This window comes from Cariama cristata, unplaced genomic scaffold (assembly GCF_000690535.1).
Source record: "Cariama cristata isolate BGI_N322 unplaced genomic scaffold, ASM69053v1 scaffold11629, whole genome shotgun sequence".
Classification (NCBI taxonomy): Eukaryota; Metazoa; Chordata; class Aves; order Cariamiformes; family Cariamidae; genus Cariama; species Cariama cristata.
This window is the reverse complement of record NW_009636351.1, coordinates 4898-19601: the sequence shown is the minus strand read 5'-3', so window position 1 is coordinate 19601 and position 14704 is coordinate 4898. Positions and strand designations below refer to the sequence as shown.

General features: G+C 42.3%; 1 protein-coding gene across 1 annotated transcript; it reads right to left on the bottom strand.

Moving 5' to 3' along the window:
- Positions 1-937: 937 nt before the first annotated feature.
- LOC104167591 (C-type lectin domain family 12 member B-like) lies at positions 938-8190 on the bottom strand. Its single transcript, XM_009707894.1, has 6 exons — positions 8100-8190; positions 5658-5756; positions 4813-4956; positions 3517-3671; positions 1919-2034; positions 938-1103 (listed from the first exon to the last, which is right to left on the bottom strand). Exons 1-6 carry the CDS (start codon positions 8188-8190, stop codon positions 938-940), a joined length of 771 nt encoding a protein of 256 aa, XP_009706196.1.
- Between the last annotated feature and the right edge of the window lie 6514 nt (positions 8191-14704).

Sequence of the window (14704 nt, the reverse complement as noted above, 5' to 3'; positions counted from 1 at the left end):
CTATGATTTTCACTATGGTTGGGCTTGTAGACCCTTACTCAACCTGTTAATTTAGTAGTATGACATTCCAGGAAATATCCTAAAAATACAGAAAAGGACATTCTGTTCATGCTTTTGACTGAATTGTAACATAACTTTTGCAATAAATCAAAAAAGCAGAAAGTTAGAAAAGTAGAAAAGAAGAGCAGAATTATTAGTAGGGGAAAAAAAAAAAGAAATAAGAAAAAAAAAGAAAAAAAAAAGAAAAAAGAGAACTAACAGTGTCAGGAAGAAGTATAGAGCATGGAAGAGTGCTAGACATTCATAGCTGAAGGATACCTTCTCCGGTGACACATGCAGAAGTCCTTATGAGGACCATGAATCCCTGTGCTCCACAGCAAATATAATTAGTAATACAGTTTGGGAACACTTTGGCCCGCCTTCTGAGGATAACTGTGTTTGTCTGCTGTATACTCTAGCCTACTAGTGTATTAAAGCAGTTGGATCAACCAGACATCAGAAGCATCTCCTGAATGGAATTGTTTAATCCTCATCACTTGTGTTATGCTACAGCTGCGCAGTTATGAACTGACAAGTGGTATTAGGACTGTATCAGTGGATGCTGGGTGAGGAGCAGTATCTTTACGTGCTTGCCTTGTCGCTGTGCTTTTTTTCCTGGTCATCACTTTTGGCCAATTTGTCTATCACTTGTGTTGCTTAAAACTGAGTAATCATTTGGCAGTTGTGGATCTGGAACAATAGACATGGATTGCTCCTGGAGCTCATCACCACACCTGTTTCCTTAGTATGAAGATATTTTTACATATGTCTAAAAGAGAATGAAAACAGGGAAATGTATTAGGTCTAATCCAACACATTTAAATTGTCATGTGATAGTCCTCAAAAACAACAAAAAAAGTTCCAACCTTGCAGAAAGTCCTCTAGCTTCTTCTCATAATCATTTTGGTCTGACAAACCAGTCCTCCTGCCAATGGTTGTTACCTCGCCGTAACTGGATGGCGGGCTTTTCACAGACATAGTAAAGATCACCTTTACATGGTTGGCTGTATATGGAAGTGTAATAAAAATATCCACAGGATTGGAAGGAGCTTACATGATTTACCCTAAGAAAGAAAAATCTTTATTGTTACATCTCACCTCATTCAAATGGTGCATTCTTGCTCCTTCCAAAAAGAGCTGTCTTTGCAAGAATTACTTATGTGGCTTTCACAAAGAATATACAACCCTAACAAAGAAATAAAGCATTTAGTGACATTGCACACCAACTTCTAGGAGGCTGACCCTGTCCTAAACATGCCAACACGCACCCCCAGCAGACTCTAAGGGTGGATCCTAAACCATTTCTTGTACCTGACAGTAAGAAATACTGACTCCTGGGTACCGACTGGAAGGTGTCAGTGGCTGTTTCAACAGGAATGTTAAGAGGAGACTGGCCAATAGTGAAGGGGAAAATTGGCAAAGCAGGTTTGAAAGCAAGAAGAAAATATATTGTATTTCTGAAATAACAGGTTAAACCAAAGTTAAATGATTCTAGAGAATAAATAATGTCTTTTATAAAAATAAAAAAGTATAAAATCAAAAGCATGAAATGAAACACCTTTCCATTGGAGTTTCCTTGTGTCCTTACTGAAACAAGATGTCAAATACAAGAGAAACTTACGATATTTATGGTCAATCTGAAACTAAATTGTGGAAATAAACTTTCCAGGTACTTTTTTTGCCCAGTATTAGTGCCTAGATCACCCTCCAAACAGTTCCAGGTGAGGCCAACAAAAATCTGAAATGGAAAAGTGAGACCCAGAATACAGAGAAAGCTGCATAAAAGTTGGCTGTTCAATGTGCCCTCTGTGTCAGAGAAACTGAGAGTTGCGTGTGGATGAGGATCAACTTATGTACTGCGGGAAAGCTGCCCACTTACCAAGACTTTTGTTCTTCTGTAAGAGCTGTGTTGTCTGTCCAATACAAGCCTTTCTGTTCAGCTCTGAATGTTAATCCAAGCCAGTATGTTTTCACAGGAAATTTTTTTACCAATTCCTATGCAGAGTAAGGACAATTCAAAGCAAATATTCAGAAAGATATTAAAAAGAAATATTTAGGCTCAGAAGTTGAAAGCATTGATGGAAATTGCTTAAAGAACATAAACATCACAAATTGTTAACCTGTCAGGACAAGTTCTGCACTTAAAGGAAAAGCCTAGTATCCAAGGAGAAATAACAGCAGAGCTGTTTTTAATCAGAGACAAGATACATGTCTAGCTCTGAAGAGCAACTTCACCCTCATCAACCTGACTTAAACCCTCTGGATGAAACACTGGCTCATTCTCCCCCCTTTAGTCATGAATCATTAATCCCCCTTTACTCTGTCCTTAGCATTTGTCAACAGCAGAAAGGAAGCCTCTCTAGGCAGCTGTTGGGTTTGATTTGTTGCACCTTCACACTTGGCTCTAGCATCATTAACTTATTCCCAAAAGCTGGACCATGACAAGTAGAGGAGGTCCTAAAGTTAAGCATTTAGGAATAGTCCGTTCTTAAAAAAGACTTTGAGCAGAACAGGTACAGCAAAGAATGTAAACTTGAATAATGCTGCCTTTCTCACTGCTGCTTGAGGGAAATCTCTAAAGATTTGAATCCAATTTTTCTGTTGTTCTCTTCCTTCCTTCACTTACCATTGTCACTGCCGGTGCACTTCTCCATTTTCTCTTTTTCCTCATACCTCTCAATGCCATGATTAAGACAGCAAGAACAGATTACACCTCACAATCTTTGCTGTCACCAATTTGGGAGGGTAAGAGTAAAGCTGTTGCCCTTTACTTCTGGAAGAAACCTTATGGCCTGCAGCTCAGTGAGAGGGGAATAGGCATTTGTCGAGCGCTGGAGAGCAGGCAGGCCCAGCCCTGACTGGTAGCTCTTGGGGTAGCTTTTCTGCCTTCAGTCTTCCACTACATTTGCTGGCATCCAGAGGCAAAAGCATTATTTCACTCTACACCTGGCATTTTCTCTTCCCATCTCAGTTTGTTTTCATTTACTAAAAGATTAGCCAGATTTCAGCAACTTGTTACCAAGTATTTTAATTTGGATTGAAAAGATGAGATCAGCTTTTCTGGAAAGTTGGGGAGGACTATGGTTTGCATATGGGGAGACCAGATTAAAAGAGGTTTTCACACTAATATCTTACCAAATCCTTGTACAAATCCTTGTATGGATCTGTAATACTTGTTAATTTAGTGAAATCGTTGCCCAAAACAAAACAACCATGAACCTGCTTTCACCAGTCATCCCAGTAAGTAGCCAGCCATGGCAAGCTGAGACAAGACCAGCTGTCTCTGACCACCAGCTGCTCGACAGGCTGCGCCTTGTGTGGCGATGACCGGTCCTATGCCTTAGCACTGCCTGGGACAACCTAACCACTGTAGAAATCTCCTGCTCACAGTGCCATTTAAGAAAATTATGTGTGAGGTGAGCTGATCGGGTGCATGAACTTCCTCCATGCTAAACAGAATGAGAAATCAGTCCATACCAGCTTTGCTGCTTCTTTTATCAGAAGAAGAGTAGAGTTTTGTGAGGAACAAAACTGGTGACTCTGTTCCCATGACATCTGTTCCTCGGAGTAGTAGTAACACATATCGCCACCTTCCCACTTCCAGCTTGCAGGGCAGAGTACACAGTTCTGGCCTGGAAAAGGAAAACCATCACCCCATTTCTGTTCCCAGGCTGTCCCTCACAGAACATGGTTGTTGGCCTGTGATGACAAGATCTGTAGGGACTGAGGATGTTTGAGATGGTCCTCATTCAGTCAAAATCCCACTGTGGTCCCAGAAGGTTCAGGTAATGACAGAGATGAAAACTGAATCATCTCCCTATCTCTCCCATACCTTTAGCACTGGGAGTAGGTTCAGGTGTTGCAAATGGGATTTATTTTACCTAATTTTAGGAGTCTACAAAGGTGACATGAGTTAACCCATCTGGATTCCCATTTTACTCAATGGATGGAAGTCAGTGTGTCTCACACGTGCTTTTTCTGTCATTTCAGGTGTTTTTCTTGGAGGAAACAGACTGTATCCTTGCACTACCAATTTCTCTTCATCGACTAAAAGGGAGACCTAGATAGTTAGCTTATCTATGGAACAATATCCAGACAAATTAAATCCCCTTTCCTGATAGTAACAGCAGGATCCCTTTGCCTGATGCCCCTAATCCTCAGAATATAATTTCTGAAGAGAATTATCTCTCTGACTGGCTCATTGTCAGATGCCACTTAAGTAACCAAGCTGTGGCAAACTGAATTCATAAACAGCCCTGTACTGTACACAGTCAGGAGACAGGGAGTGAATTCCCAGGTTGGTTTAGCTATGCTTCACCGCACATCACTTCTGACTTTAGGAGATTCCTGTCTTACCTGGAGTCAGTTCTAGCACACTGTTCTGTATGTTGACTGCTGTTCACATAGAGTGCAGTAAGGTGTTCAATTCTCAGGCACCACTGTAAAATTGTCTGTTAGATGCAGATGAGCATGTTGTAGAGATCCCTGAACTAGTGCTGGCAGGAACTGGCATGACCAGAAGTCCTTTCTTATGGAGACTAAATCCTGAAACCCTAGTACTCAGCCAGGTTCCAGACCAGTGTACGTGTGGCCAGGCTGGGCGCCTCTCTCCAGGCACTGCATGAGGCAAAAATACTCATTGCCTAGTTTCCAGGTGGTCACATCTGAGAAGACACAAGCTTATCTGAGGACCTGAGTAGACACAGAAGACACATCTCATTTCATTCCCTACCATTTTGAAAGATAAGCCTTCATCAATACTTGTTGATTTACCATTATTTTTAAGGTCTTTTTCCCCTTCCAAACACAACTGATTTCCTATTGCTCGCAGCATATTTGAGAAATTTGCATGCAGCTCATTCTTCGTCATGTTGAGATCTCTGAGTTGTGTCTTGTAGTCCTTGGCAATCTGGAAAACTGAAATTCACAATAAGACATTTTCCAGTGCTGTCCTTCAGAAAGGGTGGGATGCAGACAGGGAATGTCTTAGCAGATCATTAGGGATAAATAAACCATTTGGGATAAATGTTATTCCTCCCTGAACACTTGCATGTAAGGACTGCTGAGATGGAGAACGTTTGCATAATGCATTTCTTATTATTTCACTGGGAGTGAACAACAAAATTAAAGTGTCACTTTTTATCATATATTTCCGTTGTGTATCATTCTCTTGTATTAGTTTCCAAGCTGTGCTTTTTTGCTAAAAATGTGAACTTCAGCTCTGGATCACAGTGGAATTGTTGTGGATGGGAGGTAATGGGCACAATCTGTTTGCTGTGACACAAAGCTTTTCCCTTCCCTTCAGATCCAGCATTATCAAAGAGGAATTCACTCCATCATTAGTCAGCAGGATTGTGGATACAGTTTTTAAGAGGCAACACAATGGCAGCCAGAGCAAGCAGCGAGTCTCCTACTCCACCCCTTTCCAGCTCCCTTCCAAATTGCTCCAGCCTCATCTCATCAAGAAGAGGACAAAGATGCTGCGGCAAGGGAAAATAACCTGGTTTGCCTGGTTGCCTGTTCTCAGCTGAACCAGAAATTGCACCTGAAGGAGATGTCAGTCTGATGTTATTCAGTAGCTTGAGTCCCTCAGCAAACAGAAATATATTAATACTTACATAAAACTGCCAGGGTCACCAACGCCATCAGCAATGCCAGGCACAGTGTGAACAAAATCAGGACTACTGGCCAGCAAGAGCGGGACAAGGTGGGAGGCCCTGGGAGAAATACAGTCATGAAATGGAAGTGTGATACTAAGGGAATGGTGAACACATTAGCCTCATTAAATTGCAGCCATCTTTCCGGTGCATTGGTAAATAAATAGTTGCTTTTACTTGAGGGTTGGGTATTCCTGCTGCAGAGTCTCTGCACACAGCAAAGGATGTCCAAACAAAGCAAGAGAGTGAGAGATCACAACAGCTCAGTGGAGAATGTGGACAGCCTTGGTCCTTTCAAAGGCCATAGACTGTGACAAGAAAGATACTGATAAAGCAAGATATTGCAAAATCATTTTTCAGGTCGTTGATGAAGATATCAAACAGTATGGGCTCAGTATGAACCCCTGAGGGACCCCTGAGGGACTCTATCACCAAACAGATGTTGAGCCATTACTTATTCCCCTTTCAGCCTGGTAGTCCAGACAGTTTTCAATCCACCTAACAGTCCACTATCCAGCCTATAAATTCCTCAGCTTTAAAATGACAATACTGTAAAAGACACTGACAAAAGCCTTGCTAAACATGTATTACATCTGCCACTCTTCCTGCACCTGCATTTCATCACAGAATGCAACCTCAGTCTAAGGAAGTGCTCTAACTGCTTGGTATTGCATAAGACAGAAACACCCAGGCCCTTCACGAAGAGAAAGAACATCTCCCTTCTGCATTATTTTCCAAAATTTGATCTCACAGCCGTACGACAGATACACTCAGAGATAAAGCCTGCACAGGAGAATCATATACATTATGGAGCCTAACAAAACTTAAGGATGTATTGACTGCTGAGACATATGGATATTTTTAAGGTCAAAGTTCTTCCTTACATGCTCTGAAGCTGGATATTAGGTGCCTGGAGAACTTCAGTAACAGAAATTTGACTCCCTAAGACAGGCTGCTAAATAGACTCATGAATTGGAGCTAAAGGGCAAAAATAAATTGTTCCTACTCCTACAAAGTCATAGCCCCAAGCTAAAGACTGAAAGCATTATAGTTCATGCTTCCTGGAGCTTTTAGCTGAGAAGAGACAAAGATTTTGTAGTTTGAAAGTGAGATGTCATAAACAAATACAAAATATTTTCTGGGCAGCAATATAAATCAAGACCAAGCAATAGTTTTAGTTTTGACTGTTGTAATTAAATTATTGCCTCGAGACTTTCTTTAGGTAGTGGTTCTCTGTACTCTATTTTGTAACCTCACCCTGCTTCTGCCGCATCTACCACAGCTGAAGGGGCCTTGGGCTGCGTTCTCTTTCCTGTACAGTATTCCTGTTGTCCTAGAATGGATATATTTATTCTTCGTGGTTGTTTCAATTTGATGTTTGTGAAATAATGCACAGGCTGTGCTACGCCCTCTCAGAACGAAGCTTTTGCATCACAAAATATGCGTTGTCTACCCTTGGACATAGAAGCAGGGTATCTGGAGTCATATGAAGATACTGATGTCATTGGCCATTAAAGGAAAAGAAATCCAGAGATTAACACAAAGACAGTTCAGATTTTAATGGTTTTTTTTTAGCCTCAGAATTATCTTTGGCAAGGCTCAAAACCATAACTTAACATAGCAATATTCAAAAAATGTAACATATGTTCAAAAAGTATAACATATGTTCAAAAAACTTATGTTCAAAAAACATATGTTCAAAAACCGTAACAGCATTTGAAACCACTTCTTTGATACAGAATTCCTCAGAGAATGCCTTCTGAATCACAAGCAAGTTGTCCTCATGTTTGTAAACCTCTGCTCCAGAGCCTGACCCCACAAACAGCTAGCACTCTCTATGTTCTCTGTTCCCATGAGTTGCACCACTCAAATCTAGAGCTCATCTTCATAACTATGCAAAATTAATTTCAAATATAATATTTCAAATGCGTTCAACCCTTTAACAGATATAGTCATTTCAAAGACCATTAATAGACCATCCTAGCCATTAATTCAGGACAGAACTTGAGAAGTGAAATAAAGTGAGTCAGTTAAAGCTAATTCAGTTCTAAGCTTGAATGCAAATGCAAGGAGAAATCAAACGGAACTGATCCATTTTAAAAATTAGTTCAAGTTAACTTTTTTGAGATTTAGACAATTAGGACTATATGTGGAGCCTAGTATAACACTCAGTAATATACTTTTCTGTGAAATAATGAGATCATTATTTCAAGTATACCTTCCAAACTCTAAATAAAGTTCAGGCAGAAATGACATTAACAAAAACCAGGATACATTTATAACTAGTACAACTTTTCTGATAGTAACAAAGCTAACAAAGGCCCTTTGGGCATATAATAAAAATATTTCCCGTCCCCTCTACTTTAGCAAGAATAAATCATAAAAGCTTCATAGATACTACACCTTTTTCCTTAGTATCTTTAGACTCTGCAATATTATCCAGTTCATGGCTGTTTCCAAATGTCAGATTAGCATATGTTATTTCTTCTGTCATAGCTGGTAAAAAGAAAAGTGTCAGAATAAAAAGGCAGAAAAAGATCTAGCATTTGCAGCTAGTAAACTAGGAAGAAAATCTACCCCTTTGCAGGGTTTGCTCATATTGGCAGTCACAAATGAAGCTGCAGAGACATCGAGATACATCTGAGCTTCCTCAATCACAGTATTGTCAAGAAAATGTTCCTCTTTCACTCATTGCTATATTCTCTTTCTTCCTCTTTACCTCACTTCTACCCTCCCTGACTGTTACATATTTCTTTCTGCCATTATTAAAGAAAAATGCAGCCTCTTCTGTAGAACTCTTCCCTTTTCATTAGAATTCTTCTTCTTTCGGATAAACAACATTTAACTCCTCATTATGTCAGGTTCAGGCTTGAAGCACAGAATCGAACAAAATGTTTACAGCTTCGAGGTTGTCTTTTAGTTTGGGCAGCTGTGTTTAGCAGTAGATTTGTGATCACACTTTATTTTCTGTTTCCTACCGGAATGTGCTGAAAGCAAACCAGAAAGTGGACTTGCATCTTAAAGCTGGCAAATTGTGCTGTCATCCAAAAGAAGTCAGCACTTGTGCTCGAGGTTGACACCTTAGCTAGGATATGTCAGGGTGTTGGCTCTTTCCTTACATGCCACCTTCCCAAAGCGATTGTTTGGCCTGGGGGCTCTAAGTCATCAAAACAGAAAACCTCTTGACAAAGCCTACATATTTTATTCTTTCCTTACATGCCACCTTCCCAAAGCGATTGTTTGGCCTGGGGGCTCTAAGTCATCAAAACAGAAGAACCTCTTGACAAAGCCTACATCTCAGAAGATATTTTATTCCACTCAGTTTTCTGGCATTAATGTTTTATTTCCATTTCTGGAATAGTTTTCTTCATTCTTCATTTCTTCTCCAGATCTATAGTATGAGGAAAAACATACACTAACACTCAGATTTTGAGACTGCACTGTAAAGTGAGTCTTCAAGAAAATGCATTTCATTTATCTCCCTTGTGGAGACGGACACAGCTGTAGAAACTACCTTTCTCTGAGCCGAACAAACAAACCTACAGAGGAAAAGAAATGACAGGGAGACCTGGTTAGTCAAGGAAGGAGTACATGTTTCATTGCATGAGAAACTGGTCACCTGCTGTACTGCTGTGTGCGTCCCCTGAGTCAATCTGTCACTGCATTTCTCCAGAGAACAGCAATTCTCTGTTATCCTGGTAGGGCAGTGCTTTGCTGTAATTGCTACTATGCAAAGAATTGTCTAGGGCAAATTTTGTGATGTAACAAGTTTTGTAAATGGCATAACTGCAACCTTGAGACAGGATCTTCTAGAGCAAGAGCAAAATATTCAGTTGATGCTGAAATATCAGTGATTCTACCTGGAGTAGAAAGGCAGACACACACATTCCTTATTGAAAACCGAAGCAGGAGAATAGATTATCCGAGGAGTTTTACACCCCTCTTCATGATGTTTTTTTCCACAGTTGTGAAAACTTAAATGTGCATGATGGAAGTAGGATGTGTGGAGTTTCCCGTACGATTTTTGCAACTTACCAAAAATGATAAATGGAACAGAAATAGATTACGCACTCACATTATCACCCGAGTGATTAGCATGAGGCTTACATACACTATTCTACCCCGTGTTAGGAGTGTAAAGTGTTCTAAAAATGAACAGGAGTATGAAATAATCCTCCTTTGTACTTCTGGACCTGCAAAACTGAGACTTAGACTTTCGTTTTTCACTTTACTGAGAAAACTAATCAAACATTATTGTTTACATCAATGCTAAAATCAACATGACTAGTCTAAGTTAACAAAAGAAATTTAGATCGTTAAAATACTGGATCAGCTATGTAGATGGAACATTAAAAAAAATACATTTAATACAAAATATGAAAAAAACAATCAAAGTTTCCAGAAACTAAACTCTACTAAAAATCAGCCTGACCTGTTTTTTGGTTGGTTTGTTTGTTTGTTTGGGGTTTTTAAAATTTGTTTTATTTTGGGGGTTTTTGTTTTGTTTTCTGAACCCCCCTCCCAAATGTGCTTGTTTAGGGAAGTGTCATTGGTAAAATATGTTTATTCGTAAATACCTAAAAGAGCTAGGGAAGTGAAATAAATGTATCAGACCTGCTGGAATATACTCAGGCTAGCAAGCTAGAGTGAATATTAACTAGCTAACTGTGCATAAGTACTTCTCCTAAAACTCAACAGAACAGAAAAATTCAATAGCCCAAAATAGAAGGCCATGAGCTTGGAAGACTAGTAGCTAAAGGGTCTGCTTGGAACAGTAAGTTCATCTGCTGGAAATGACTGTGAAAGCTGGTCACAGGATGTATATGGACCATCTGCATCCTGTAAGCATGATAAACTTTGAGAAATGTGTTCCTAACAGAAACAGAGAAGAGCTGGTGCTCAGGCTGTTCTTCATCTGGAATCCCCTTATAGTTAAAACATCTCTGGTCAGAAAAGACAAACCAAAAATAAAGTGCAGAAAAAAGGCTGTGCTGATGACGGGAATGTGAGGCCTTTTACAGGAGGAAGACTGAAAACCTTGTCTCATTTACTGTGGCAGAATGCCATCTGGAAAGGGAAATGGTTGGTCTCTTATAGATAACAAAGGGTTAAACATCAGTGGGAAATGAGTCATTTAGATCTGTGTGATCTGACATCTTCTGCAAAGGCAGTTACCGCAGCTGGAGGAGCAGAAGAGGATGCCCTCAGCTCTTCTGCTTCTCAGTCTTCACGAGAGCACCACAATGTGACATGAACCGTTTATTAGAGTAAAGAGAGCGCTATTTGCTCCCCTTGTGCGGTTCACATACTTGTTTTTAGCTATCCAATCTAAGCAGCAGCAGTGAGACCAAGTGCAACAGGACACTCAATAGCAAAGGGTGTATTGACACACTGGTGGCTTCTAGGCAGATGTTCAGAAGGTCCCTCAGGGGCCCTGAGTTTCATCAGATGTGTGCACAACCCTGTAGCCTTTGCTGGAAACAATAGCCACTGCTCAGCAGCGATCTGTGTTACTCTGAGTGTTGGAAGTGCTTGGTGGCGTGTACTGGTGCTATAGATTTGGCAGGTTGTCGGTATTCTGGGCTGACTGGGTCTTGCAGCTCCAGTAGAACTCCTGGGTTCAAGAGTTTACCAGTCCTTGGGAGGTTTTTGCATAGTATCTCTCAGCACATACTCTCCTTCTCTTTGTCATGCTGTTTTCTGTTAGTTCTTTCTCCATCAACAACCACCAGTACCTGTGGGATCCATTCATACAAACTCCCACAAAAGGTCACTTACAGCCATCCATTGAATTTGTGTCTCTTGCTTTATTCTTCACCACTCGTTAAATTAAAAATTGTATTATGCAAGAATAGTAGCATGCTTAGTAAACCCATAAGAGAATTTTCCTTCCCTGAACCATGTGAATCGGAGACACACACAGCAGAGGGTGTGTCAATGCCAGTGACACAATAAAAGTATGAGCTGCCTCCTATGCTTGAGTAAGGAAGTCTACAGCTTCCCATTGGTTCCTATCCACCCAGTCAAAAGGGACATTTATTCCCTTATTTATAGACAGACTCAATCACAAAAGAAGTCTCCAGTGCCTAAGAGTTCCTTACACCTGTTTTACAAGGCTGGGACAGAAAGTAAGCAAAGAAAGCAATTCACAGGTAGGTAAGAATGCCAGGTAGAGAGAACTGAACTACTCTCTAAAAAGACAAATGTTTAAGCAAATCACTCAAACCAGAAAAGAAAGTCAGGAAAGACAAAAAACCACAAAGAAACATCAATACAAGCTAAAGAAAGTACAATTACAGAGTACTATCTTGCAAAATGCCCGAGAAGGAGATAGGACATGAAACTGCCTTTTGCAGGCTGTCTGGAAGAGAAAGAAGGGAAGACCAAAATGAGCTGCTCCTCCAGGGCTAGGCTAGCCTTCTCTGTGAGTCACAAAGGCAGACTGCTTTGCCAAGGGACACAGGCCGTGTCTTGTGGGTTTTAGGCAGCAAAGGGAGATGGAGGTCAGGAGACAGCAACTGCCTCCTGCCCAGTGGGAGAGAGCGCTCCGTCATTCGAGAGTTTCGTTTAAATAGCCACACAAGGCACTGCCCCAGTGGGGAAGAGCCTGCAGAGGGATTGCTCAGGGTCATTGGCTGCGTTTCGGTATTTTACCAGTGGCTGAGCTAGCAGGGCCTTCTCATAGCCATGCCTTCCTTGCCCAAAGGAGAACGTTCCCATGCAGAAGCCCAAGCATGGCCACAGAGGGAGAGAGAGACAGAGCGTGTGGGGCAAAAAGGGGGGATGTGCAGGATAAAGGTGCCACCTGACAGTGACCACAGAGGAGCAGGTCCTCCCTCAGCCCTTTGCCTATGTGACAGGATTGTCCCAAGCGTGGGCTCTCTGCCACATCCATCGTTCTGTCCGGGGAGGACTGGGAGGTGGTCCTGATGATCCAGGGGAGCCCTTGGTCCAAGGCCAAGGCATTTCTCCTTCTCAGCATTGCCCCATTCTCTGTGTCCTCCTCTCTTTCTGACTAGGGGGCTGCCAGGGTGGGGCTGGCCACTTGCCCAAGGGGTCTGTAATTGGGCCACTGGGGTTAGGATTCCTGTGGGAGTTTCTGCTCAGAGGAACTCCCAGTTATGGGTACGATCTCTTCGTGCCATCTCAGTCGTGGCAGAGGGAAAAAAGGCTGCATGGACCCCAGTGCTGGCCATGCTCCAAAGATCGAGCAGGCTCAGCATTGTAGTAGCCAGGCCATGGGGCCTTCTGTGCTGTGTGTTGGACTAGTGTCTCCTGGCTGGATCACGGCACACAGCTGGACATGGGGATAAAGCTCTGCGAAGGGAGGCTGTAGCACAGTCCTTGCCGAGAAGGAGGGCAGCAACCTGCCTGGAGGGCAACTGGCCCTGACGGGCAGCACCTGCCTCCAGCTGAGGTTGGCACTTGGTCTGAAAGCAGCTGAGAGGGCAAGAAGGGATCTGCCCCGCAAAGGCTGGGCACAGGCTGTGAGGGATGGCGAGGGTGAATGCTTCTGGAAGAGCAAAGTGTCCTTGAATTTCCTTTTGCGCTGTCACAAGGGAGAGAGAGCAAGTCCCCCACAGTCCAGCCGCATTTGCCCTTCCTGGGTGGGGAGGGCAGGAAAGCACTTGGTCTCATCACAGCCAGCATCCCAATTCCCGCAGCTGCCCGCCCATGCAGAGCCCGATGGCTGGTGTCTCCCACACCTTTCTTTCCATGGGTCTCGCAGAGCCCTGAGGATCCTCATCCAGCCTGAGCACACTGCCCGCCTTTCTTCCAGGTGAAGCATGCAAGGACAGGCCCTCCTGTGGGATCTTCCCATTGAGCATATTCCCACTCGGCACCCTGGGAAGGCAGGAAAAGCTGCTTTCTAACAGTGACTGTTATTCATTTTTCTTCACTTTTCCTGTTTATTTCCACACTGCAAGGTCTTCTGGGTGTTAAGTATGTATCCTATATGTCTAGGCTGAGGTTAGTTTTCCCTGGGACTCCAGGGAAGGAGAGGGAAGAGAAAGGAAGGGCACACATGCCATAGGGAACTATGTTGTCTGGTTTCCACAGGCAAATACTTTTCACTCAAAACTGCTACAAAGAGGTGACCCAACTTGTTGCAGGATTTTGTAGAAATTCAGGGCATGAAGCAATTTGGGTCAAGGGACAGTTAAAACACCCGCTTCTTTCAATCTCACTCTACTAACACGTTCCAGAAGGTTTCCAGTAGAGCCCAGGGGAAAGACATAACCACCTCCAGTTATCTTTAAGCCTCAGAGACAATATGTAGCACGTAAACACATCTCTAAGACAGTTGGGAATTTATCTCAGTGGCATCACAAACTTCTTGTTGCTGATGTAAATGATACTCATACAAATACTGATACCATGGCGAATTTCTAAAATAAGAGGCTACTCCTGACCAATATGGAACAAAGTCACCTACTGCAACGCTAGGTGATTTAAAATATTTTCAGCATATTAAGGCAATCAAAGATTAAAAAAACCCAGGCCACATCTGGAAATTGGACAATAAGCCAAGGATAACCAATGCTTTCGTTCTCTCTTTTCCTGGTGTTGAGGTGTGTGGCACAAGATAACCTAGCATGAGAAAGAGATACAGGAGAGCATGTCCTTAAGTTTGACCCATACTGAGGTCTGTTGGATTCAGCTCAACACCAGCATGAGCTGAGCTTTTATTCCTGACAAGCTGCCATTGAAATAAATGTGTAGAAGCATTTGCACGTGTGCCTGCAAAAAGAAGAAGAGTTATACATATTATGGTTACATTTATTATGGATATGAGAGTGGCCAAGGCAGGTGGGCAGGTGGGAATCATAGTGAAAACCTGGAGCCTTATTCCTCCACTGCGTCTGCTGTGCCTGTGTTCCCATGCCAGCAGGTCTGGTGCTCAGTCAGCCTTCTGGATTAAACACAAACTGTCCTTCACAGATGTGCCAATGCACATTGAATGATTCTCCTTATATCAAGAAAACTCAGCTGGTGGCAGGGGAGGT